General features: G+C 42.6%; 1 protein-coding gene across 5 annotated transcripts in view; it reads right to left on the bottom strand.

Annotated features, from left to right (window-relative positions):
* Positions 1 to 2,590: 2,590 nt before the first annotated feature.
* Positions 2,591 to 25,400, bottom strand: part of LOC111164135 (cathepsin G-like) — a 29,248-nt gene continuing 6,438 nt past the window's right edge. The window contains exons 2-8 of one of the 5 annotated variants that reach the window (XM_089907534.1): positions 13,664 to 23,751; positions 11,041 to 11,391; positions 10,433 to 10,548; positions 9,550 to 9,694; positions 8,965 to 9,100; positions 8,563 to 8,817; positions 2,591 to 6,582 (exon numbers count right to left, since the gene is read on the bottom strand). In XM_089907534.1, the coding sequence (XP_089763660.1) occupies positions 6,250 to 6,582; positions 8,563 to 8,817; positions 8,965 to 9,100; positions 9,550 to 9,694; positions 10,433 to 10,487 (924 nt within the window). In that variant the 5' untranslated portion in view covers positions 10,488 to 10,548; positions 11,041 to 11,391; positions 13,664 to 23,751 and the 3' untranslated portion in view covers positions 2,591 to 6,249. Of the gene's footprint in view, positions 6,583 to 7,857; positions 8,238 to 8,562; positions 8,818 to 8,964; positions 9,101 to 9,549; positions 9,695 to 10,432; positions 10,549 to 11,040; positions 23,752 to 25,400 lie in introns of those variants that run through there. The other 4 variants (XM_089907532.1, XM_089907536.1, XM_089907533.1 and 1 more) reach the window with 4 other exon arrangements.

Genomic DNA, 25,400 nt, shown 5'->3' with positions numbered 1-25,400 from the left:
TCTGGTCTTTCTGCCTCATTTGATCTCTCCTGAAAGAGAAAATTTCCCTGGATCTCTCTGTTCATAGGAAACAGGACGGGCACTGCCTCGTGACCTAAAACAATGGGATGTCCAGAGGAGGATAGTCTGCAGTGGTCTTCAGGGACTCAGCACAATGAGATGGGGGCTCCAGGCTTCCCTGGGCAGCACGGCGGGCTTGCAGCATGACCTGTTTCCTTGCTTAGCTCTTATCTCCCTGTAGAGATGAGGAGCTCAGCCCTTGTTCTGGAGCACTTCAAATACATGTGAAGGGGAAGGGATCTGTCTTCCAGATAAACCATCTAGAAGACCTGGAAATAAATCTCTCTGACCTACCCTGGTTATTTCTTTGTCCCCGAGATTTTCAGACCCCCTGTGCCCTGCTTACTTCCAGGTGAGACTGGTTTCTAAACCCTGAAAATTTGAGCTCATGGAGCGGAATGCTCTGGCTTCTTTCTCCCCCATCATGAGTCAGGCACATAGTAAATGTCCCACAAATACTTGTTGGATAAGTGAATGAACAGTCCCCCAAATTGCTTTTGGTCCTAATGCAGCCTGAACCTCAGCACAGGTTTAGCTTTTTAAGGAATTTAGCCATCAAGATAAAGAGGAACACATGTACGGGATTAGAAATCAGAGTGAGGTTGGGAAATGGGAGGAGGGGGCCTGGGTGGAAGCCAGCTTCCATTAGGGCCATGATCAGTGGTGAGGCAACACTGAGAGGCCCACTTAGGTTCTGGATATATCTGCCCTGGTGGAGCAGGGTGGATCAAGAAAGTGGGGAGAGTGAGAAGGTGACATCTAGGAAACAGTGTAAGATAGCTCTTTCATTCTTGGTCTAGACAATAGCTCTTGGGATAGAGCAACCCACTCTTAGCTTTGGAGAATGGGAAGTTATAAGCCTCATTTTCAGCTTTGCCTCCACACCAGGATCCTGTGCCATCCTAATTATAAGTAACTTTCCATGTGCCAAGGTGTGACCTGTGGAGAGGAGAAGACCCACCAGGTCTCCGTGGAAGTCTTTCCTGTAATCTGTGCACTATATACCCAGTGGCAGGTCTGGGGTTTAGCAAATTTCTGGGAATGGACTGAGGCAAGGAACAATCATAGCAATAGTCTTGCTGGGGCACTGGGGAAGTGCTGCTGCTGGAATAAGCCAGGCCTCTGAGGATAGGGAGAGTCACTTACCTCTTTCAGCCCTGGAGGTAGGAGATTGGCCACTAAGCACAGGAGCAGCAGCATATTCTCTGAAAAGCTGAGCAGGCCTGAAGTGGCATGTGACTTCTCCTTCCAGGTTTTTGCAATCCTGAGTTTCAAAGGGCAGGCTCAGGGCCCACCAATTTACTCCTGGTTCTACTGATTCTCAAGACATGAGCTTTCATCAGAAAAGCCTGTATGGTGAGGGTGTTGCAAGAACCCCATTCTTGGGCCCTTGGTAGTCAGCATGATCACGTTTACCTAGAGAAAATCCTGAACTCTGAATGGAGGAAGGGCTTTGGGGGGTTTGGGCACTAATCAGAAATGGTGTCCCTTTCCTCTAAGTTCAATCCTCCAAGAGCATAAATCTGACTCCACCATGCTTTTTGTTTGTCATTAGGTAACTGTCTACTTCCTAGAAAAAAAAAACAAAAAAGCATACAACTATCCAATTATACTCTTTGCAGAGCTTCGGAGTTTTTTTTTGATAGCTGAAGCTGTTGTTCTAAATGCAAAAGTACCAAGAAAAAGTCTTTCCTAAAACACATTAGCCAAGAGCCTAGCCATCCATCAATTTCTTGGTAGTTTCAGGCAACTGCAAACTGTTGGGGAAGGGGGTGAGGACCAGAGATTGAGGATGAAGTGGAGGTGGGGTATTGATGAGAGTACCAGGAAGATAAGGTGATGACAGAATAGGAGAGTTTAAGAAGAGGGGTTTGACAGACAAATGCACCTGAGTTTATTGTGTGGTCCAGTTCCAGGTAGCCCTTATAAAGCCAGTATTATTCTCAACTTGTTGATATTTCAAAGGTTTAAAAGACCCCAATATTAAAGTAGCTGGGAAGCATCAGGTAGAGACGGAAAGAGGATAAACAAACTTTGTCATTCATTCTAAGTTTTCCAGGTCACTCCTCTCCCACCTGGCCCAGGTAATCTGGGCTCTAGGGAAGACCATGATGTGGGCAAATGTTCTGCCCCCCAAGGCTCCTTGCTCCTGGTGAGGAACCAGGCATATTTGCTCACGCAGTTCTCTGCACACAGGTGCTTAGGGTTGTCAGCCTTTAGAAGGGCAAGTTCCAAGCTATGATCCTACTTAGAATACAGGCAATCAGCCAGACAGCTTAGATTACTTCTATTTGTTCTTTTATAATTTCGTACAGACATGAGAAGACTTCTAGAATCTTATCTCAAACTGAACATAAGGTTTAAGCTGTTTTTGCATCATTGGCTCAGTCATTACCCACAAGGTAGAACATATATCTTCTCATTTTCATTCTCTGCCTCAAGAATGACAGTTCCTTAAAGGGGATATATTTGTCTCTTACCTTTGATGATTTACCTCTCCTCCCCACCGCCAATTTGCAAACCACAAGTATGCTCAGCAATGTTGCAGTAATTTATTAAATAACTGTGTTGACACACTGGTCTTTAACGCACCTATAAACTATTATTTATGATGTTTGGGAAGTACAGAAAATCAACGATGATAGACTATAATTTTAGCCCAAAGCAGGTGTTTATCATTTTAACGAATCTTGTCACATAGAACCATGAGAGTTTTCACAGTTTCTGCAGCCGGTTTCCTGTGCATTTGGCAGTGCTCTCACATTTTTCTGATAGGCAGTTTTCCTCTGAGCTATTTGGACTCCACCTTGGACTACACTTCCACCCCACACATGGCTCAGGCCTCCCTTCTTCCAGGGTTCCCCATGGATGCACGTAATAGTGATCAGCCGTTGTCTCTGCTCTCCTTCCACTCGCCCCCTCCTCCTACCTCACCTGACCCACAGCTAGCTCTGCTGCACAGACCAAGGGCAAAAGGCACCTGTGTCTGAGCTTGGCGATCCTTCCAGAAGAGCAGCTGGCTGCTCTTGTGAAGTTAACACTAACCAATTTGTAATTGCTTCAGAACTTTTCAGTGAACAGAAGTAAAAAAGGAAGAAGGAAAATGAACAGGGTGTCAGATGTGTGGGACACTACATGCAACATATGTTTAGGGAGTCCCAGAAGCAGGGGAGACGGTTGAAAATTTCACAATATTGATGGGAAAAAAAAAAAACCCTGAAGCATTAATGTTCAAAACCAAGAAGCTCAGTGAACTCCAAGTAGGATAAAGTATCATAGAAGAATGGGCAAGATTTCCCCCATGCCTCCTTCCCTTCTATCCTAGATCTCATCATTTTATTTCCAGTCCAGCCCTCTCTTCAGATAGCACCTCTGGCTCATTCTCTCCCACAGCTGCTCCTTCTGTGTTATGTTCGCATGTGAGAAGTGCTGGGATGGAGCTACTTCTGGGGTCTATGACATCATTCAGACATGGGGCCTCTTCTCCTTGATCTAGAAACCTAAGTGTTCTTAAGGGAAAAGTAGCTTCAACAGTGCTGTCCATGTGCAGAAGAGGTAGCTGACCGCTTTCTCCAAATAACATCTTCTACCATTAGGGCTTTTTTCAATTGAATTGCAAAAGATTCTTTTTTTAAATTACTATTTAAATCACTAATTAAATTATGTGGTAAAATATACCTAATGGAAAATTTACCTATTAACCAATTTTAAGTGTGCAGTTCAATGGCATTAAGTATATGCACATCGTTGTGCAGCCTTCACCATTAACCATCTTAAGAAATTTTTCACCTTCCCAAATTGAAACTCTGAACCCACTAAACAGTAACTACCCATTACCCTTTCCCCCTAGCCCCTGGGAATCACCATTCTACTTCGTGTCGCTATGAATTTGCAAGAGATTCTTAAATAAATGCAAGAGTCTTGAGCACGGTCATATCATCAGTCTTATACCTCATTTATCACTTACACCTTAATAGGTAGTAGACAAAACCTATACAAATGGAGACTGTAAGAAAAGAAGGGATGAAGGGAGAGCTGGGGAGGGGGCAAGTCATCACAAACAAGCCTGCCTGAATTCATCCTTCTGCCCCTGACCACCAAATTGAAGCCAAGGTTCCTCCTACCTTTTCCTGAATGTACAGGTACGCTAGAGAGGCCTAACGCTCCACACTTTTGGCCATTTTGTAAGCTAAAGAAAGAAATGAGAAGCAAATTTCCTCATCTGGGTGGAGTATCGACGGCATCTGGGACAACTGAAAGATGCCTGAAGCCTGGGGAGGGCCTCTGTTCTTGTTTTCAAGGAAAGAAGAGCCCCAGTTAAAAGTGACTGCCCCCACCTGGGCATCCCCCTCTGGCCTTTCTATAAAACTCACTGTATTGAGAAGAATGGGGATGCAGAGGAAATATTTGCGGAATTGCCTCCAGAAACCACATCCCTCGTCCTGACCCTCAGTGGAGCCACTCCCTAGAGTGGAGGATGGGATCTTCTCTCACTGGTCTGGTATTCTTCATTGCCTGACTGGTGAGTTCGGCATGAGGCTTGAGAACACTCAACTTGTGGCTTGGTCTAGGAGGTCCCAGCCTTAGGCTCTGAGGAGAATTTCCACAAGAGAGGATACAGAGATTCCAGAAGAAACTCAGGTTAGTCAAACACTATCAATTTACTGAGACGTACGGATGGGATGATCACTTGGTCCTGTAATACAAATAGATCTAAGAGCAGCAGGCTGAATGGCCCTGTGGCCAGAGGGACTGGAAGAGAATACAGTTGAAGAGCAGAACATTCTGATTCAGAGAGTGCTAGCTGGGAGGTGGGAGACCGGGGTCCAGTTCCTGTGGAGAACATGCCACATGGCTGTGTTGGTCACTACCTGGCCTCGTAGTTTTAATGGTTAGTGTCTATCAGTGTATTTCAAAATTTTTCTTTCTACAGTCATGAATATTTTCCTTAAGTAAAATTTGGACACATGCCAAATATTTAAAACAGATGCATAGCTCTGATTAAGTGGTGTGGGGTGGAGGTTTGATCTCTTTCTTTTCTTTCCCTTCTAGGCAGTTCCACAATTTGAAAACCATGAGACATGATGAAACTCGATTGACAAACAGCTGGTCTACCAGAGCCATCCTGCAGACCATGGGGCACTTGCCGTTTTACCTGTTCTGGGTCTTTTGTCTGCATCAGGATGTGGGTTGTCTTTCCCCACAGGGATTTGCTGTGGATCGTTTCCTCCTCCATGACGTTTTGGGCACCATGCTTCACAATTATTTGTGGTAGAAAAGGTGAGGTGGGTGCACTCATACTGGCTTTCATTAGTCATCTGGTCTCTCCTTGCTTGGGAATTTGAAATCTCAGTGATGACTGTCATGCCAGCAAAGGCTTTCACTCTCCAGTGTCAATACCTGGAGGTGAGGTCATTCAGGCCATATCAGAGGCTGGCTACGACTGAAACACATACTAATAGTCAACGTTGTAATTGTACACTCAAGCACTAACACGGCAACTTTTCTGGATTGTTGAAATGATATAGAACTTTTCTAGACACAAAACAGTGAATCATACTGTAGCCAGAGGAAATTATACTTCTGGAAATTCAGCAGAAACTTGAAAACGTAATCATGATAGGTTATCAGTCTAATGGGTATTTTAGTTGTTCTGAGGGTCATGCCAACTAAAACCTTGAAATGGTTCATAATGTATTTGGAAGATTTCATCCACTTCTGAGAGTTTTTTCACATTTCTATAAGAAAGACATTTCCTTAGGCAGTCCTAGGCTGCCCTCTCTTCTCCAACCCGAGGTTCAGGTGGCTTTCCCCTGGGGCACCCACCATTTCCCAGACAAACTCAGACAACCATTATCAAGGTTACCAGACCTCACTTCTGTGACATTGCTATAGTTATGACAAATCGCCAGTGGCTAGCTTCTCCTGACTCTGATGATCTGCCCCAGGGCACAGGCACCAGGCCTCTGGGGGACCGGAAGTCTGCCTGAGCTATGGGGTCAGGAGAGAAGTTCCCGGTGGGGTTTCTGTCCATGAGCTTGCCATGGTTTTGTGACTTTCCAGACAAGTCAGTAGGGCTTCCAAGGCACAGAGGTGGAAAGTGGAGAAAGAAAGTGGCAGGAGTTGTGTTCTTTTCCTCTAGCTTTTGGTGTGCAAAATGGTTTCTTGCCAAAGCTCTGCTGCTGCGGTTTACTTATCGGGGGAGGGTGCTGAGCTGTGAGAGGCGGTGGAAGTGGCTTCTGGGATGGTCATGAAGGGAATTGTCCTCTGGAGGTGAGCACGGTGAGGTCTGTAGAAACGTTTCTGGCAGGGCCGCTGGAGGCAGAGAGCTGCCTTGGAAGTGCTGACTGGCAGGGAGAGGCTTAGAGGAGAGATGGGTCTGCCCTGGGAGTTTCCTGGGGACTGAGTCCTGACCTGGGCGGTGCTCTGGGGCTCTAAGTAAATGTCACAGAGAGGAAGGGCTGGACGAGGGCTCTTCCACAGCTCTCTCCTCCCCCCTCCATCGTCAAGTATTCTTTCCACCTGCCAACGCAAACAATTAACAATGAGGCTGTTTTCCCGCAGAACATACAAGCAAGAGAGAATTCCTATGGGTAGGTGGTAGCAAATATAGGAAAAATGACTGAGTAATTTCAAAGATGTATTATTGATTAAAATTTTGTTGATAAATGACTTACACTGAATGTTAGGCAAATGAGTGTCTGGCAAGAAATAGTTATCAAAGAATGATCAAATTTACCAAAGCATTTCTGCATATCAGTCGCTTTGATATGTGTTCAGTGATTATTCAAGATTACGGAAACTGCAAAAATTCAGGTGGGAAATGTCCCACTGCGAGGAGTAATTACCATTTTGATGAACAGAGAAGAACTTCCCAGCTGATTCTTTACAGTTACCTTGACGTGTTAAAAGCACGGTTTTAAGCTATGTGACTTCGGAAATCTATTATTTGAATATAATATTGATGTATCAGTCATAAGCTAATCTTTAGTATAAAGTCAAGTTATTTTAGGCAACATACTGTATTGTATAATTTTAGAGTAACGAAATCAGAAGGAGACCCTCATCGCATTGAAAATGAGGACATTGGTCTATAGTACAGTCAGGGCTGGTATGGGTAAAGGTTTCAGAAACTCTGGCCGTCCATAGACACTCGGGTTGCTCCCATCTCTCGGGCATTGTGAATAGCGCAGCTTTGATATGGGTGTTTTGTTAGATATTTTTAAGGAAGTAAATTATTTTCTCCTTCTAGTACTCGTATGGATTGAGTTTTTACATTTAGATCTTTGATCCCATCTGAGTGTCATTTCGGATTACGATGAGGAGTGTGGACCCCACTTTATCTTTTTTCCCCAATGATTCTCTATTTTGTTTCAATGTCGTCTATTAAAAGTTAATTGTTTCTCAGTGATTTGAGAATTGTTAACCATATGTTCAATTGGGCCTTGTATAGAATTTCAATCGTTCCTTTGATCTGCCTGTCCTACCCACGCCAGTGGCACACAGTTTGGGGGTACACTTTAATACCTAAAGGAGGGTCTCTGGTAGGGTGGAGAATAAGGAGCCTTACTCTGGGAAGAGATAGGTCCTTCCATCACTCCCCAGAGCGGGTGGAGGGGAGATGGAGGAATGCATGGCTTGGAGGAGAGAAGAAGCTCACCCTGACTCCCAGGATGGGGGCGACGGGGGTTCACTTGTCCTGGGGAAGAGACCTCATTTCCTGGAGGAGCTCACACTCAGTCCTGGCACACATTTGCTGTGTATTGAATCATGTTTAATGAACAAATGAGGAATCGGTTATTTCCACTCTAGATGTGGATGTTTATTAAGGCTCTGGGAACCGCCCTGGATCTGGGCTCTGCCCCAGAGAAGGGGAGTCAGTGACAGGGGGTGTCACTCCAGCCCCCACTCTTTGAAGCGTCTCATCGTTCTCCGTATCCAGGGCAGGAAGCTGGAAATCCTGGTGAAGACTGCTGGAGGAGTCCCAAACCTGTTTCCGTAGGAGACGATGCCCTGGGCCACGTTGTTACACACAAGGGGGCCACCGGAGTCCCCCTGTGGGCAACCAGAGGAAGGGACACTAAGCCGGGCCTCCATTCTCCAGGCCTCCCCGCTCCTGCGGCCCTAAGGCCCGCCCTCAGGGAAGACAGGCGTGGGTGGGCTCCTTCCACTGTTGGCTGTGTGTGAGATGGGAGGGGGAGGGGGAGCAGAAGTCAAGCTTCTGGATTTTTCCATCACTGGGCTTCAGCCCTGGCTATGGTTATCCTCCAGAACAACCCAGGTCAAGGTACCTTCACCGGCCCCAGGAAAACGCTGCACATGTACGTCCTGTGTCTGGTGCACCTGCTATTCCCCCAGAGACCGGATTGACGGGGAAAAGTCCCCCATCTCACTCTGCTCTGGGCCCCAGACTGAGGCCATGGGGATGTAGTCTGTCCCCACTGCCCAGTCTGCCCACGTCCCTTTGTCTTGGACAGTGTCGGCAGATGCCCGTGGTCTTACCAGGAAGGCGGATTTCCTCTCTCTTGGGTCACCCACACAAATCTGTGTTTGGCCAGTGTAGAACATGAAGCGTCTACTGCACTCCCCGTTCCTCTGCACTGTCAGCTGCACGTCTTGGAGCACATCTGTTCTCCTGTTCAGGCCGAGAAGGCCCCAGCCGGCCACGGTGCACAGGGTCCCAGGACTCAGGCTGTCCTGGGTCTGCGGCAGAGCCACCGGCCTCACAGCTCGATTACGTGTGACTCTGCTTCTCAGCTGGCAGGAAGCATGCAGGCATTCAGGGACTGTCTGTGCCATGCTCACCCCATGCCCACCACCACCCTGGGAGTCTGCTCGGCTTCCCCCCCCTGGTCCCCCAAGCTGGGAGGGAGCCGCCCGGGCGAAGTACCAGTGGGTCGGTACCTGCAGTAACATGATGTCATTCTGGTTGTTCCGCTGATTGTACGTGGGGTGGGGGATGGCTCTGAGCACCGGTATGCGCTGCTGAGTCCTTTCCAACGTGCTGATGTTGTGGGCCCCCAGGATGACACTTATTTGTCTGCAAAGGAAAGGGAGCCTAGAGGTAGGTGTGAGCTGCAGGAACTGCACTCCCCGATGCAGGTCACACGACAGCCCAGGGTGGCGAGACATCAGCCAAGGGAAGGTGGGGACAGGAGGGCTCTGGCACTGGGCTCTATGCCCTTGGTCTCCACAGCCTTGAGCTGGGGGTGGTGGGAAACCCAGCGACCTTATATTTGGCCTCCCCTACAATAAGAAAGGAGCTTGAATTCATATTTTGAGCCCCAATGCGTGCCTTCCATCTCCCCATCTTGCTCTTTTTGATCAGGTCTTCCTTTCTCCCCATTTACAATGGCCTGCTCCCTGCTCCCCAAGCCCTACCTGCTCTTTTTTCACCCCTTTATTGCTAGAACCCTGCTTTCAATGGCTCCTCTCATGAAATCTTCTGGACCTGCTCTGCTGGTGCCCAGAAGCCCCTTAGTGCCTCACCTTCCCAAGCAGTGAGCTGCTGTCATCACAAAGTCTTCTCGCACCAGAAAACCCCCACAAGTTTGCAGACGTGGAGTTTGGATCTGAACATATGCCATGTAAGGGTGGGAATGGGGCCTGGCCTCTTGGCCTCCGATGATCTGCCCTGGAAGGAAGCATTAGGCACTTATCTCTGCACTGATAGGTGTGTGGGCTTCGGCTTGGTGGCTCCAGAAATGTCAGAAGATGGCGAGGCAGGAGAGGTGCTACAGGGGCCGGAGAAGCTGGTGGTTCATGAGAACTGGGTCTGCAGGGCACCAGCCTTGGGGGAGGCTCCAGGATTCTGCAGGAAACGCTGCTGGCTCCCCATCCCAGCCTCAGCTCCCTCCCACCTCCCCAGAAGGCAAGGCCAGCTGCAGCCTCCCATAATGAGGAAGGTTCCTCTGCTGTGGGGATGGCAGATCTGGAGCCCTCTGGGCAGCCTCTCCCTGAAGCCCCGTGGTACTTTCTTCCTCAGGGAGTCTCCCAGATCCCTGTGAGTCCAGCTCACGGCCAGCTCATGAATTTAAGGCTCTAAGGATGAGCCGGCGGGCCTGCTATTGCTGTATCTTTATCTCCTAGGCTCTGCCACAGGAGCTGCAGAATGAGTTCAGAGAGCATGTTTATATAGCAAGTAGTACGTGCCAGGACGACTCCAAGAATTTTATGTACACTAAGTCATTTAGCTCTCATGTCAACTCTCTGAGGTAGGCCTGACATAATTCCTGTTTTATAGATGATGGAGCTGAGGAACTCTGAACTCATACAAGCTGCCCAATGATACAGGGTTAGGAAGTGCCTGAGTGGTCTGGCTCCAGAGTCTATGGGATGGGGTTGGCCTCTGAGGATGGGGACGGTCACTCACCTGCCCTAGCCCTGGGGGGCAGGAGAAGGACCACCAGGAGCAGGAGTGGCTGCATCGTCCTGGGAAGTCTGCCCAGTCAGTTGCTGCTGGTCTTCCTCCTGCCAGACTTTGAGCCCCTGAAAGAGGAAGGAAGGGTGAGGGTGGGGGCTTGAGAATTCGCATTCCCGTTCTCCTGCTGCTGTGCTAGGTTTCATCACCCGAGGCTGCCCAAGAGGCTTGCCCACGAACTGCCAGTGATGTGGGGGAAGACAGTAACCCAAGGCTTCAGCGCAATATCCCGCACAGCTGCTGAGTCATTGCTGGCCGTGGAAATGGGAACCCAGGGCAACAGGGATGGGGGCCGGGTCACTGTGTCCCAGAACCTCAAACCCACCTAATTCACTAATCCCTACAAGCATCAAAGCTGGGAGCTGTCTATTTCCTCCTTCCTCTCCCTCATTGACTGGAGCCTGCATGTCTTCACCCTTTGGCCTTAGCCCCCTGTTGAGACCCTTGCTGCTCCCACTTCTTTCTAGAAGTTGTCATGCAGATTGAGTAGCTCTCTCTCCTGAGTGTGTGGAGGGCACCGCCAGAGAAAGGAAAGGGAAGAATGAGGCTCTGCCACTGACCATTATGCTCTCAGGTCACTTGAGCCCCAGCAAACTCTCAGTGAAATCCTGACACTGTGGACGACTTCTGTTCTCCTGCTTCCTACTCAAGGCAAAGGCCTTTATGTCCCAGAAGGTTCTCTGCATGCAGAAAAGGCCTAGTGACTTGATTTTGTTGCAAGCCATCAGACCCCGGTGGAAAAACATCTCAAATCCTATTCATCCATGGTATAGGAGTCCCATCAACCTAATCCCATCTCTGCCCCGGGGGTGACAGCTCCTAAGAAGGAGGTACGTCACTGCTGTGCTCCCTGTAACACATGAAGAAGTGGACCCAGGCATTCATCACTGAGAGAAAGGCACGGCAGAGTCCTGCAGAGAAACACAAGGGGTTGTGAGACAGTTTTCACAATACTTCAAAGTTTCTCTGTTGGCATAGAAAGCACTACAATATAGTAAAATTTTTGCAAAAGTATCAGAATTGAAAGCTAATACAATTCTCAGTCTTCCATGGATTATGATAAGCCCACTTGAAAATGTTATCAAAGTTAAGGATCCTCTCCCTATATATAAATATACACAGGTTATAGCTTATTTTCAGAGCTGCCAAGAACTTAATCCTTCCTCTAATGCACGGTTTATGACTGCAACCTCATGAAATTTCTTCATGCATCTGAAAAGTAATATGCAGAAAACAGGGAAAAAGAAACGAAAATAGTATAACAGCTTTATTAGTGCCTTAGCATCTGGGTAATTTTAATTTATTGTTAATTAAAGTTTTACAACACTTTATTTTATTTTAAAAACTTTAATGTAACTTTTTTACAAAGTAAAGGATAAAGAGTAGCATGCGAAGAAATGGGAGTCAAATATATATGCTCCCAATGATCTTAATAGAGATGTGGATAAGGGATTTCATTAACAGTGACTAGGATTTCATGCCGATCTTCCCACCAAAAACAACCGAAAGAAACCTGTTTAAAATGGCTAAAAACCTTAAAAGCCTTGAAGAAATGCAAATGTAGGAGTGAATACCAGGCCCAAACTGAAGGAATAATGGGTGTCCAGTTAGACAGTTACTATTGTTCTGTGGAAATTTGCTGAACCCACAAAATTCGAACTTCTGTTTTAACGAGCATATAAAGTGAGAGGTATAGAAATCAAAGAGGGAGGAGATATGGGGATATATGTATATGTATAGCTGATTCACTTTGTTATAAAGCAGAAACTAACACACCACTGTAAAGCAATTATACTCCAATAAAGATGTTAAAAAAATAAAAAATGAATAAATTTTAAAAAATAAAAGAAATTAAAAAAAAATCAAATCAAAGACCAAGACCCACGCAAGCAGGTCTAGTCAAACCCTCCTCACAATAAGCTGGGAACTGAAAAGTTTACATACTCAAAGTAACAAAGAAGAGTTAATGGGCAAGTGCTTGCATGTAATTTCATGAAAGATGGAAATAGTACTGGACTTTCATGGACTCTCATACCTTGAACTTCGATTAATGTTGTTATGGACTGTTTGCTAAAGTACCTGGCAAAATCAAATACAAATGTAGAGGAAATTCACTTAATTCCAGTGTTTGAATTACACCTAAATATTGTTTTTCAAGTATAATGACAAGCATATAGTCAAATATAAACAGATCAACAAGCAAGCAAAGATATAAGACACCATGACTAATAAACAATAGATGATAAGAGAAAAATACTTTAATTATTGGGACAATACTATTAGTAAAATAAAATATAGATTGCAAAAAAAATTATGCTGAAATAAAAACAAGCTTTAAAAGCACTCCCATGTTATAATTCTAGTTATTACTTTAAAATGTATATCTCAGAAATTACTAAATTTCCTTGTCAATTGCATTATCATGAACTTTCATCAAATCTTTAACCGTGGTCATTTTTAAGTCTTTTGTCATTTACAGAGAGTTCTGTGTGTACTCTGAGGCTTTTGCAAATATGTTCCTATAAAAGGGTTTCATCTTCAAGGAGTTCATGGAAAAGACTCTGACAAGTACAGGTTTCTGGTAACTGACTATACTGCTGAACTGAATGAATAAGTATTTTCAGAACCCTAATGGAAAACTGATGAATTCATAAAAGTGCTAACAAAAGATCAAGATGAAAAAAACAAATTAATTACACAGGACTGAGTGAACTGATGAGGATGATTATAATCTTTGTGACTTTCTGTTTGAATAATAAAAAAAAAATCTCACAAGGACTCAGAGGCAAAAAATATACAAATCAATTTTTACTGCAAAGTAAAGGAGCTGTTACAGTGGAGGATTCCTGGACTGAATGTCAATATTATGACATAGTGTGTTTCATGTTTGGTAATTGCAATCATTATTGCTTTTGTTGTGGTCATCCATTTACAATGCTTGGTGTCAGTTTATTTACCTCTTGTAAAAATAAAATACAGTGTGTGTGTGTGTGTGTGTGTGTGTGTGTGTGTGTGAGAAAAAAAAAAAAAAGCACTCCGGGGAACATTAACCTTAAAAAAATGACATCTGAAAAAGACCTAAATACAACTTCTAAAAGTGAGAAATATGAAAACACCAAAATTAAAGTCACAGTGAATAAAGTTAATAACAGATTAGACAAAGATGAAAATAGAATTACTAACCTGAAATAGCTCAGAAAGAATTGTCAAGAATAGAGCACAGGGCTTCCCTGGTGGTGCAGTGATTGAGAGTCCGCCTGCCGATGCAGGGGACATGGGTTCGTGCCCCGGTCCAGGAGGATCCCACATGCTGCAGAGCGGCTGGGCCTGTGAGCCATGGCCACTGAGCCTGCGCGTCCGGAGCCTATGCTCCGCAACGGGAGAGGCCACAACAGTGAGAGGCCCGCGTACCAAAAACAAAAAAAAAAAAGAATAGAGCACAGACAGGCATAAAGATAAAAATATAGAAAACAGTAGAATTAGAAGGTTGAACATATGTTGAATTAAAGTTCTAGAAGAAGAGAGAGAGAATAGGGGGGAAAAGTAATATATAGTGAGATAGCGGTTGAGATTTTGTTAAAACTGATGACAAAAATGCAGTTAGAGGTTAAAAAAATACCAATAAATCTCAAGCAGAATACAGAAAAGAAATCTATACCTAGAAATCAATATTATAAAGAAATAGCAGAAATCTTAAGGACGAGTAGAGTAAAATAGATTACACACTTTCAAATGAATGGCAGAGCAAAGGGAGAATTTTCAACAGCAGCAGTGAGTGGATGCTACTCAGGAAGAAATGTCTTCATAGTCATTCGAGAAGATTTTAAAGTACATCTTATAAATTGATTAGTAATGTTATAGAAGTTATGAACAGCTGATGAAAAAACGAACACATATAGAGCATCTTACCCAACAAAGGCAGATTACACACTTTACAAGCACATATAGATGTTGACCATAGATTAGGCCATAGAGTAGGTCTCAAAAATGTTTAAAGGATTAAAATGATGCATCATTTTTCATAGACCACAATGAGTTTAAGTTAGAATTTCATTACAAGAATATGAGCAGAAAATCCTTATATTTTTAAAACAAAATAGACTGCTAAATACAGAGGATCCTTGAACAACAGGCATTTGAAATGGACAGTTCCACTTACACATGGCTTTTTCTCAGTAGTAAACACTAGAGTACTACACTACCCATTGTTGGTAGCAGAACCACAGAACAGAGGACCAACTATAAGTTATACTTGGATTTTCCACTAGGTGAAGTGCCGATGCCCCTAAACTCCCACGCTGTTCAAGGGCCAAATGAATCATGAGTAAAAACATAATGGAAACAAAAAATGAGTTCAAAATGATTAATAATGATGAAAATAATTTATAGTAAAATTTGTTGAGCATATGTGAATAAAGATGAAACTTGACTATTTAACACTATGCCTCAAATTAATTAATTTAAAGGTAAAAACTTAAAACTTTGGATATAGGAGAATTTCTTTATACACTTAACATTGGGAAAACAATTTTATACAAAGCACTAACCATCAATAATAATGCATAAATTGATCTACATTAAATGTTTGTTGTGTATATATGAATAAAGATGAAATTCTGATTACACAGGACACTTTTTTTTGAATTATTGAATTTTATTTTATTTATTTTTTTATACAGCAGGTTATTAGTTATCCATTTAATACATATTAAGGTATATATGTCAATCCCAATCTACCCATTCATCACACCACCGACCCCTGCCACTTTCACCCCTTGGTGTCCATACGTTTGTTCTCTACATCTGTGTCTCAATTTCTGTCCTGCAAACCGGTCATCTGTACCATTTTTCTAGGTTCCATATATATGCGTTAATATACGATATTTGTTTTTCACTTTCTGACTTACTTCACTCTGTATGACAGTATCTAGATTCATCCATATCTCTGCAAATGACCCAATTTCGTTCCTTTTTATGGCTGAGTCATATTCCATTGTATATATGTACCACAACTTCTTTATACATTCGTCTGTCGATGGGCATTTAGGTTGCTTCCATGACCTGGCTATTGTAAATAGTGCTGCAATGAACATTGGGGTGCATGTGTCTTTTTAATTATGGTTTTCTCTGGGTATATGCCCAGGAGTGGGATTGCTGGGTCATATGGTAATTCTATTTTTAGTTCTTTAAGGAACCTCCATACAGTTCTCCATAGTGGCTGTATCAATTTACATTCCCACCAACAATGCAAGAGGGTTCCCTTTTCTCCACACCCTCTCCAGCATTTGTTGTTTGTAGATTTTCTGATGATAGCCATTCTGACTGGTATAAGGTGATACCTTACTGTAATTTTGATTTGCATTTCCCTAACAATTAGTGATGTTGAGCAGCTTTTCATGTGCTTCTTGGCCATCTGTATGTCTCTTTTGGAGAAATGTCTATTTAGGTCTTTTGCCCATTTTTTGATTAGGTTGTTTGTTTTTTTAATATTGAGCTGCATGATCTGTTTATATATTTTGGAGATCGATCCTTTGTCCGTTGATTCATTTGCAAATATTTTCTCCTATTCTGAGGGTTGTCTTTTCATCTTGTTTGTAGTTTCCTTTGCTTTGCAAAAGCTTTTAAGTTTCATTAGGTCCCATTTGTTTATTTTTGTTTTTATTTCCATTACACTAGGAGGTGGATCAAAAAAGATCTTGCTGTGATTTATGTCAAACAGTGTTCTTCCTATGTTTTTCTCTAAGAGTTTTTCAGTGTCCAGTCTTATGTTTAGGTCTCTAATCCATTTTGAGTTTATTTTTGTATATGGTATTAGGGAGTGTTCTAATTTCATTCTTTTACATGTAGCTGTCCAGTTTTCCCAGCATCACTTATTGAAGAGGCTGGCTTTTCTCCACTGTATATCCTTGCCTCCTTTATCATAGATTAGTTGACCATAGGTGCGTGGGTTTACCTCTGGGCTTTCTATCTTCTTCCATTGATCTACGTTTCTGTTTTTGTGCCAGCACCATATTGTCTTGATTACTGTAGCTTTGTAGTATAGTCTGAAGTCAGGGAGTCTGATTCCTCCAGCTCCATATTTTTCCCTCAAGACTGCTTTGGCTACTGGGTGCCTTTTGTGTCTCTATACAAATTTTAAGATTTTTGTTATAGTTCTGTAAAAAATGCCATTGATAATTTGATAGGGATTGCATTGAATCTGTAGATTGCTTGGGTAGTATAGTCATTTTCACAATATTGATTCTTTCAGTCCAAGAACATGGTATATCTCTCCATCTGTTTGTATCATCTTTAATTTCTTTCATCAGTATCTTATACTTTTCTGCATACAGGTCTTTTGTCTCCTTAGGTAGATTTATTCCTAGGTATTTTATTCTTTTTGTTGCAATGGTAAATGAGAGTGTTTCCTTAATTTCTCCTTCAGATTTTTCATCATTAGTGTATAGGAATGCAAGAGATTGCTGTGCATTAATTTTGTAACCTGCAACTTACCAAATTCATTGATTAGCTCTAGTAGTTTTCTGGAGGCATCTTTAGGGTTCTCTATGTATAGTATCATGTCTTCTACAAACAGTGACAGTTTTACTTCTTCTTTTCCAATTTGTATTCCTTTTATTTCTTCTTCTCCTCTGATTGCCATAGGTAGGACTTCCAAAACTATGTTGAATAATAGTGGTGAGAGTGGACATCCTTGTCTTGTTCCTGATCTTAGAGGAAATGCTTTCAGTTTTTCACCATTGAGAATGATGTTTGCTGTGGGTTTGTCGTATATGGTCTATATTATGTTGAGGTAGGTTCCCTCTATGCCCACTTTCTGGAGAGTTTTTATCATAAAAGGGTGTTGAATTGTGTCAAAAGCTTTTTCTGCATCTTTTGAGATGGTCATATGGTTTTTATCCTTCAATTTGTTAACGTGGTGTATCACATTGATTGATTTGTGTATATGGAAGAATCCTTGCATCCCTGGGATAAATCCCACTTGATCATGGTGTATGATCCTTTTAATGTGTTGTTGGATTCAGTTTGCTAGTATTTTGTTGAGGATTTTTACTTCTATATTCATCAGTGATATTGGTCTGTAATTTTCTTTTTTTGTAGTATCTCTGTCTGGTTTTGGTGTCAGGGTGATGGTGGCCCCAGAGAATGAGTCTGGGAGTGTTCCTTCCTCTGCAATTTTTTGGAAGAGTTTGGGAAGGATGGGTATTAGCTCTTCTGTAAATATTTGATATAATTCACCTGTGAAGCCATCTGGTCCTGGGATTTTGTTTGTTGGAAGAATTTTTTTTTTTTTTTTGGCGGTACACAGGCCTCTCACTGCTGTGGCCTCTCCCGCTGCGGAGCACAGGCTCAGTGGCCATGGCTCACGGGCCCAGCCGCTCCACGGCACGTGGGATCTTCCCGGACCGGGGCACGAACCCGTGTCCCCTGCATCGGCAGGCGGACTCTCAACCGCTGCGCCACCAGGGAAGCCCTGTTGGAAGAATTTTAATCACAGTGTCAATTTCATTACTTGTGATTGATCTGTTCATATTTTCTATTTTTTCCTGGTTCAGTCTTGGAAGGTTATACTTTCTAAGGATTTGTCCATTTCTTCCAGGTTGTCAATTTTATTGGCATAGCATTGCTTGTAATAGTCTCTTAGGATGCTTTGTATTTCTGCAGTGTCTGTTGTAACTTCTCCTTTTTCATTTCTAATTTTATTGATTTGAGTCCTCTCCCTCTTTTTCTTGATGAGTCTGGCTAATGGTTTATCAATTTTGTTTATCTTCTCAAAGAACCAGCTTTTAGTTTTATTGATCTTTGCTATTGTTTTCTTGGTTTCTGTTTCATTAATTTCTGCTCTGATCTTTATGATTTCTTTCCTTCTGCTAACTTTGGGTTTTGTTTGTTCTTCTTTCTCTAATTCCTTTAGGTGTAAGGTTCATTTGAGATTGTTCATTTGAGATTGTTCATTTGAGATTTTTCTTATTTCTTGAGGTAGGGTTGTATTGCTGTAAACTTCCCTCTTAGAACTGCTTTTGCTGCATGCCATAGGTTTTGGATTGTCCTGTTTTCATTGTCATTTGTCTCCAGGTGTTTTTTGATTTCCTCTTTGATTTCTTCAGTGATCTCTTGGTTATTTTGTAACGTATTGTATAGCCTCTATGTGTTTGTGTTTTTTACTTTTTTTTTCCCCTGTAATTGATTTCTAATCTCAAAGCATTGTGGTCAGAAAAGATGCTTGATATAATTTCAGTTTTTTTATTTACTGAAGATTGATTTGTGACCCAAGATGTGATCTATCCTGGAGAATGTTCTGTGTGCACTTGAGAAAAAAGTGTAATCTGTTGTTTTTGGATGGAATGTCCTATATATATCAATTAAATTTATCTGGTCTATTGTGTCATTTAAAGCTTGTGTTTCCTTATTAATTTTCTATTTGGATGATCTGTCCATTGGTGTCAGTGAGGTGTTTAAATCCCCCGCTATTATTGCGTTACTCTCGATTTCCTCTTTTATAGCTGTTAGCAGTTGCCTTAGGTATTGAAGTGCTCCTATGTTGTGTGCATATATATTTATAATTGTTATATCTTCTTCTTGGATTGATCCCTTGAACATTATGTAGTGTCCTTTGTTGTCTCTTGTAACATTCTTTATTTTAAAGTCTATTTTATCTGATATGAGTATTGCTACTCCAGCTTTATTTTGATTTCCATTTGCATGGAATATCTTTTTCCATCCTCTCACTTTCAGTCTGAATGTGTCCCTAGGTCTGAAGTGGGTCTCTTGTAGACAGCATGTATATGGGTCTTGTTTTTGTATGCATTCAGCAAGCCTGTGTCTTTTGATTGGAGCGGTTAATCCATTCACATTTAGGGTAATTATCGATATGTATGTTCCCATTACCATTTTCTTAATTGTTTTGGGTTTGTTTCTGTAGGTCCTTTTCTTCTCTGTGTTTCCCACTTACAGAAGTTCTTTTAGCATTTGCTGTAGAGCTGGTTTGGTGGTGCAAGTTCTCTTAGCTTTTGCTTGTCTGTAAAGCTTTTGATTTCTCCATCAAATCTGAATGAGATCCCTGCTGGGTAGAGTAATCTTGGTTGTAGGTTTTTCCCTTTCATCACTTTCAGTATGTCATGCCACTCTCTTCTGACTTGTAGGGTTTCTGCTGAGAAATCAGCTGTTAACCTTATGGGAGTTCCCTTGTATGTTATTTGTCATTTTTCCCTTGCTTCTTTCAATAATTTTTCTTTGTCTTAATTTTTGCCAATTTGATTACTATGTGTCTTGGTGTGTTTCTCCTTGGGTTTATCCTGTATGGGACTCTCTGCACTTCCTGGATTTGGGTGGCTCTTTCCTTTCCCAAGTTAGGGAAGTTTTCGACTATAATCTCTTCAAATATTTTCTCGGGTCCTTTCTCTCTCTCTTCTCCTTCTGGCACCCCTATAATGTGAATGTTTTTGTGTTTAACATTGTCCTAGAGATCTCTTAGGCTGTCTTCATTTCTTTTCATTCTTTTTTCTTTATTCTGTTCTGCAGCCGTGAATTCCACCATTCTGTCTTCCAGGTCACTTATCCGTTCTTCTCCCTCAGTTATTCTGCTATTGATTCCTTCTAGTGTAGTTTTCATTTCAGTTATTGTATTGTTCATCTCTGTTTATTTGTTCTTTAATTCTTCTAGGTCTTTGTTAAACATTTCTTTCATCTTCTCGATCTTTGCCTCCATTCTTTTTCCAAGGTCCTGGATCATCTTCACTATCATTATTCTGAATTCTTTTTCTGGAAGGTTGCCTATCTTCACTTCATTTACTTGTTTTCCTGAGGTTTTGTCTTGTTTCTTCATCTGATACATAGCCCTCTGCCTTTTCATCTTGTCTATCTTCCTGTGGTTGTGGGTTTTTTCCCACAGGCTGCAGGATTGTAGTTCTTCTTGCTTCTGTTGTCTGCGCTCTGGTGGATGAGGCTATCCAAGTCACTATTGACATAGTGAAAAGTAAAGCCACAGGGTGGGAGAATTAAGAAAGGGTTTATGGGAGACATATGTTTATATATAAATCATATCTATGTTACATTACAGGTCACTGGGAAGCCAATAATTTTGAAATTATACATGGAATTGACAAATAAGAGAATTGCTACTCCAGCTTTCTTTTGGTTTCCATTTGCATGGAATATCTTTTTCCATCCCCTCACTTTCAGTCTGTATGTGTCTCTAGGTCTGAAGTGGGTCTCTTGTTGACAGCATATATATGGGTCTTCTTTATGTATCCATTCAGCCAATCTGTGTCTTTTGGTGGGAGCATTTAATCCATTTACATTTAAGGTAATTATCGATATGTATGTTCCTGTTTCCATTTTCTTAATTGTTTTGGGTTTGTTATTATAGATCTTTTCCTTCTCTTGTGTTTCTTGCCTAGAGAAGATCCTTTTGCATTTGTTGTAAAGCTGGTTTGGTGGTGCTGAACTCCCTCAGCTTTTGCTTGGCTGTAAAGGTTTTAATTTCTCCATCATATCTGAATGAGATCCTTGCTGGGTAGAGTAGTCTTGGTTGCAGGTTTTTCTCCTTCATCACTTTCAATATGTCCTGCCACTCCCTTCTGGCTTGCAGAGTTTCTGCTGAAAGATCAGCTGTTAACCTTATGGGGATTCCCTTGTGTGTTATTTGTTGTTTTTCCCTTGCTTTTTTTAATATGTTTTCTTTGTATTTAATTTTTGACAATTTGATTAATATGTGTCTTGGCGTGTTTCTCCTTGGATTTATCCTGTATGGGACTCTCTGTGCTTCCTGGACTTGATTAACTATTTCCTTTCCCATATTAGGGAAGTTTTCAACTATAATCTCTTCAAATATTTTCCCAGTCTCTTTTTCTCTTCTTCTTCTGGAACCGCTATAATTCGAATGTTGGTGCATTTAATGTTGTCCCAGAGGTCTCTGAGACTGTCCTCATTTCTTTTCATTCTTTCTTCTTTATTCTGCTCAGCAGTAGTTATTTCCACTATTTTATCTTCCAGATCACTTATCCATTCTTCTGCCTCAGTTATTCTGCTATTGATCCCTTCCAGAGTATTTTTAATTTCATATATTTTGTTCTTCATCATTGCTTGTTTCATCTTTAGTTCTTCTAGTTCCTTGTTAAATGTTTCTTGCATTTTATCTATTCTATTTCCAAGATTTTGGATCATCTTTACGATCATTATTCTGAATTCCTTTTCAGGTAGACTGCCTATTTCCTCTTCATTTGTTAGGTCTGGTGGGTTTTTATCTTGCTCCTTTATCTGCCGTGTGTTTTTCTGTCTTCTCATTTTGCTTATCTTACTGTGTTTGGGGTCTCCTTTTTGCAGGCTGCAGGTTTGTAGTTCCCGTTGTTTTTGGTGTCTGTCCCCAGTGGCTAAAGTTGGTTCAGTGGGTTGTGTATGCTTCCTGGTGGAGGGGACTGGTGCCTGTGTTCTGGTGGATGAGGCTGGATCTTGTCTTTCTGGTGGGCAGGTCCATGTCTGGTGGTGTGTTTTTGAGTGTCTGTGGACTTATTATAATTTTAGGCAGCCTCTCTGCTAATAGGTGGCGTTGTGTTCCTGTCCTGCTAGTTGTTTGGCATAGGGTGTCCAGCACTGTAGCTTTCTGGTCGTTGAGTGAAGCTGGGTGTTGGTGTTGAAACGGAAATCTCTCGGAGATTTTCACCGTTTGATATTACGTGGAGCTGGGAGGTCTCTTGTGGACCAGTGTCCTGAAGTTGGCTCTCCCACCTCAGAGGCACAGCACTAACTCTTGGTTGCAGCAACAAGAGCCTTTCATCCACACGGCTTAGAATAAAAGGGAGAAAAGTAGAAAGAAAGAAAGAGGATAAAAGAAAATAAAATATAGTAAGGTAAAATAAAGTTATTAAAATAAAAAAGAATTATTAAGAAAAAAAACTTGTTTTAAGTAAAAACAAAAAACAAAAAAAACAGATGGATAGAACCCTAGGACAAATGGTGAAAGCAAAGCTATACAGACAAAATCTCACACAGAAGCATACACATACACACTCACAAAAAGAGGAAAGGAGGAAAAAATAATAAATCTTGCTCTCAAAGTCCACCTCCTCAATTTGGGATTATTCGTTGTCTATTAAGGTATTCCGCAGATGCAGCGTACATCAAGTTGATTGTGGAGATTTAATCCACTGCCCCTGAGGCTGCTGGGAGAGATTTCCCTTTCTCTTCTTTGTTCGCACAGCTCCCGGGGTTCAGCTTTGGATTTGGCCCCGCCTCTGTGTGTAGGTCGCCAGAGGGCGTCGTTTCTTCACTCAGACAGGACAGGGTTAAAGGAACTGCTGATTCGGGGACTCTGGCTCACTCAGGCTGGGGGGAGGGAGGGGTACGGAGTACGGGGCGAGCCTGCGGCGGCAGAGGCCTACATGACGTTGCACCTGCCTGAGGCGTGCTGTGCGTTCTCCCGGGGAAATTGTCCCTGGATCCCAGGACCCTGGCAGTGGCGGGCTGCACAGGCTCCCCGGAAGGGGGGTGTGGATAGTGACCTGTGCTCACACACAGGCGTCTTGGTGGCGGCAGCAGCAGCCTTAGCGTCTCTTGCCCGTCTCTGGGGTCTGCGCTTTTAGCCACGGCTCACGCCCGTCTCTAGAGCTCCTTTAAGCAGTGCTCTTAATCCCCTCTCCTCGCACACCAGGAAACAAAGAGGGAAGAAAAGGTCTCTTGCCTCTTCAGCAGGTCCAGACTTTTTCCCGGACTCCCTCCCAGCTAGCCATGGTGCACTAACCCCCTGCAGCCTGTGTACACGCCACCAACCCCAGTCCTCTCCCTGCGCTCCAACCGAAGCCTGAGCCTCAGCTCCCAGCCCCGCCCACCCCAGCGGGTGAGCAGACAAGCCTTTCGGGCTGGTGAGTGCTGGTCAGCACCGATCCTCTGTGCGGGAATCTCTCCGCCTTGCCCTCTGCACCCCTGTTGCTGTGCTCTCCTCCGCAGGTGCAAAACTTCCCCCCACCGCCACCCACAGTCTCCGCCCATGAAGGGGCTTCCTGGTGTGTGGAAATCTTTCCGCATTCACAGCTCCCTCCCACTGGTGCAGGTCCCGTCCCTATTCTTTTGTCTCTGTTTATTCTTTTTTCTTTTGCCCTACCCAGGTACGTGGGGAGTTTCTTGCCTTTTGGGAGGTCTGAGGTCTTCTGCCAGTGTTCAGTGGGTGTTCTGTAGGAGTTGTTCCACGTGTAGATGTATTTCTGATGTATCTGTGGGAAGGAAGGTGATCTCCGCGTCTTACCCTTCCACCATCTTCCAAGTGAGTCCAAAGCAATCTTGAGAAAGAAAAACGGAGCTGGAGGAATTAGGCTCCCTGACTTCAGACTATACTACAAAGCTGTAGTCATCAAAACAGTATGGTACTGGCACAAAATAGAAATATAGATCAATGAAACTGTATAGAAAGTGCAGCGAACCCACGCACCTATGGTCACCTAATCTATGACAAAGGAGGCAAGAATATGCAATGGAGAAAAGACAGTCTCTTCAATAAGTGGTACTGGGAAAACAGGAGAGCTAAATGTAAAAGAATGATATTAGAATACTCCTTAACACCATACACAAAAATAAACACAAAATGGAATAAACCTAAATGTAAGACCAGATACTATAAACCTCTTAGAGGAAAACATAGGCCAAACACTTTTTGACATACATCACAGCAAGATTTTTTTGACCACCTCCTAGAGTAATGAAAATAAAAACAAAGAAACAAAAAAAACCAAATGGGACCTAATTAAACTTAAAAGCTTTTGCACAGCAAAGGAATCCATAAAGAAAATGAAAAGACAACCTCAGAATAGGAGAAAATATTTGAAAATGAAGCAACTGACAAAGGATTAATCTCCAAAATATACAAACAGCTCATGCAGCTCAATATCAAAAAAACAAAAAACCCAATCAGAAAATGGGCAGAAGACCTAAATAGACATTTCTCAAAGAAGACACATAGATGGGCACAAACACATTAAAAGATGCTCACCATCACTAACTATTAGAGCAATGCAAATCAAAACTACCATGAGGTATCTCCTCACCCTTGTCAGAAAGGCTATCATCAAAAAATCTACAAACAATAAATGCTGGAGAGGGTGTCGAGGAAAGGGAACCTCCTACACTGTAAGTGGGAATGTACATTTCTACAGCCACTATGAAGAACAGTGTGGAGGTTCCTTAAAAAACTAAAAATAGAGCTACCATATGATTCTGCAATCCCGTTCCTGGGCATATATCAGGAGAAAACCATAATCTGAAAATATACATTCACCCCAATGTTCATTACAGCACTGTTTACAATAGCCAAGACATGGAATCAAACTAAGTGTCCATTGACAGAAGAATGGATAAAGATGTGGTACATATATACAATGGAATGTTAGCCATTAAAAGGAATGAGATAGTGCCATTTGCAGCAACATGGATGGACCTAGGGATTGTCAAACTGAGAGAAGTAAATCAAACAAGAAGGACAGGTATCACCTGTATGCAGATTCTTAAAAAGTGATACAAATTAACTTATTTACAAAACAGAAACAGACTCACAAACTTAGAGAAGGAACTTATGGCTACCAGGAGGGAAGGGTCGGGGGAGGGATGGTTAGGGAGTTTGGGATTGACATGTACAACTGCTATGCTTAGGATGGATAACCAACAGGGATCTACTGTATAGCACAGGGACCTCTGCTCAATATTATGTGACAACCTGAATGGGAGAAGAATTGGAAAAAGAACAGATACATGTATGTGTATAACTGAATCATTTTGCTGTACATCTGAAACTAAAACAACATTGTTGCTGACCTACATTCCAATAAAAACTGCAACGTTTTTTTAAACATCTTTATTGGAGTACAATTGCTTTACAATGGTGTGTTAGTTTCTGCTTTATAACAAAGTGAATCAGTTATACATATACATATGTTCC

The sequence above is a fragment of the Delphinapterus leucas genome, chromosome 2 (genome assembly GCF_059928025.1).
Source record: "Delphinapterus leucas isolate spDelLeu-1000000601 "Yukka" chromosome 2, BTC_Dleu_Yukka2, whole genome shotgun sequence".
NCBI classification, from domain to species: Eukaryota; Metazoa; Chordata; class Mammalia; order Artiodactyla; family Monodontidae; genus Delphinapterus; species Delphinapterus leucas.
Note: the sequence above shows the minus strand (reverse complement) of the source record. Positions and strands in the feature narration are given on the sequence as shown.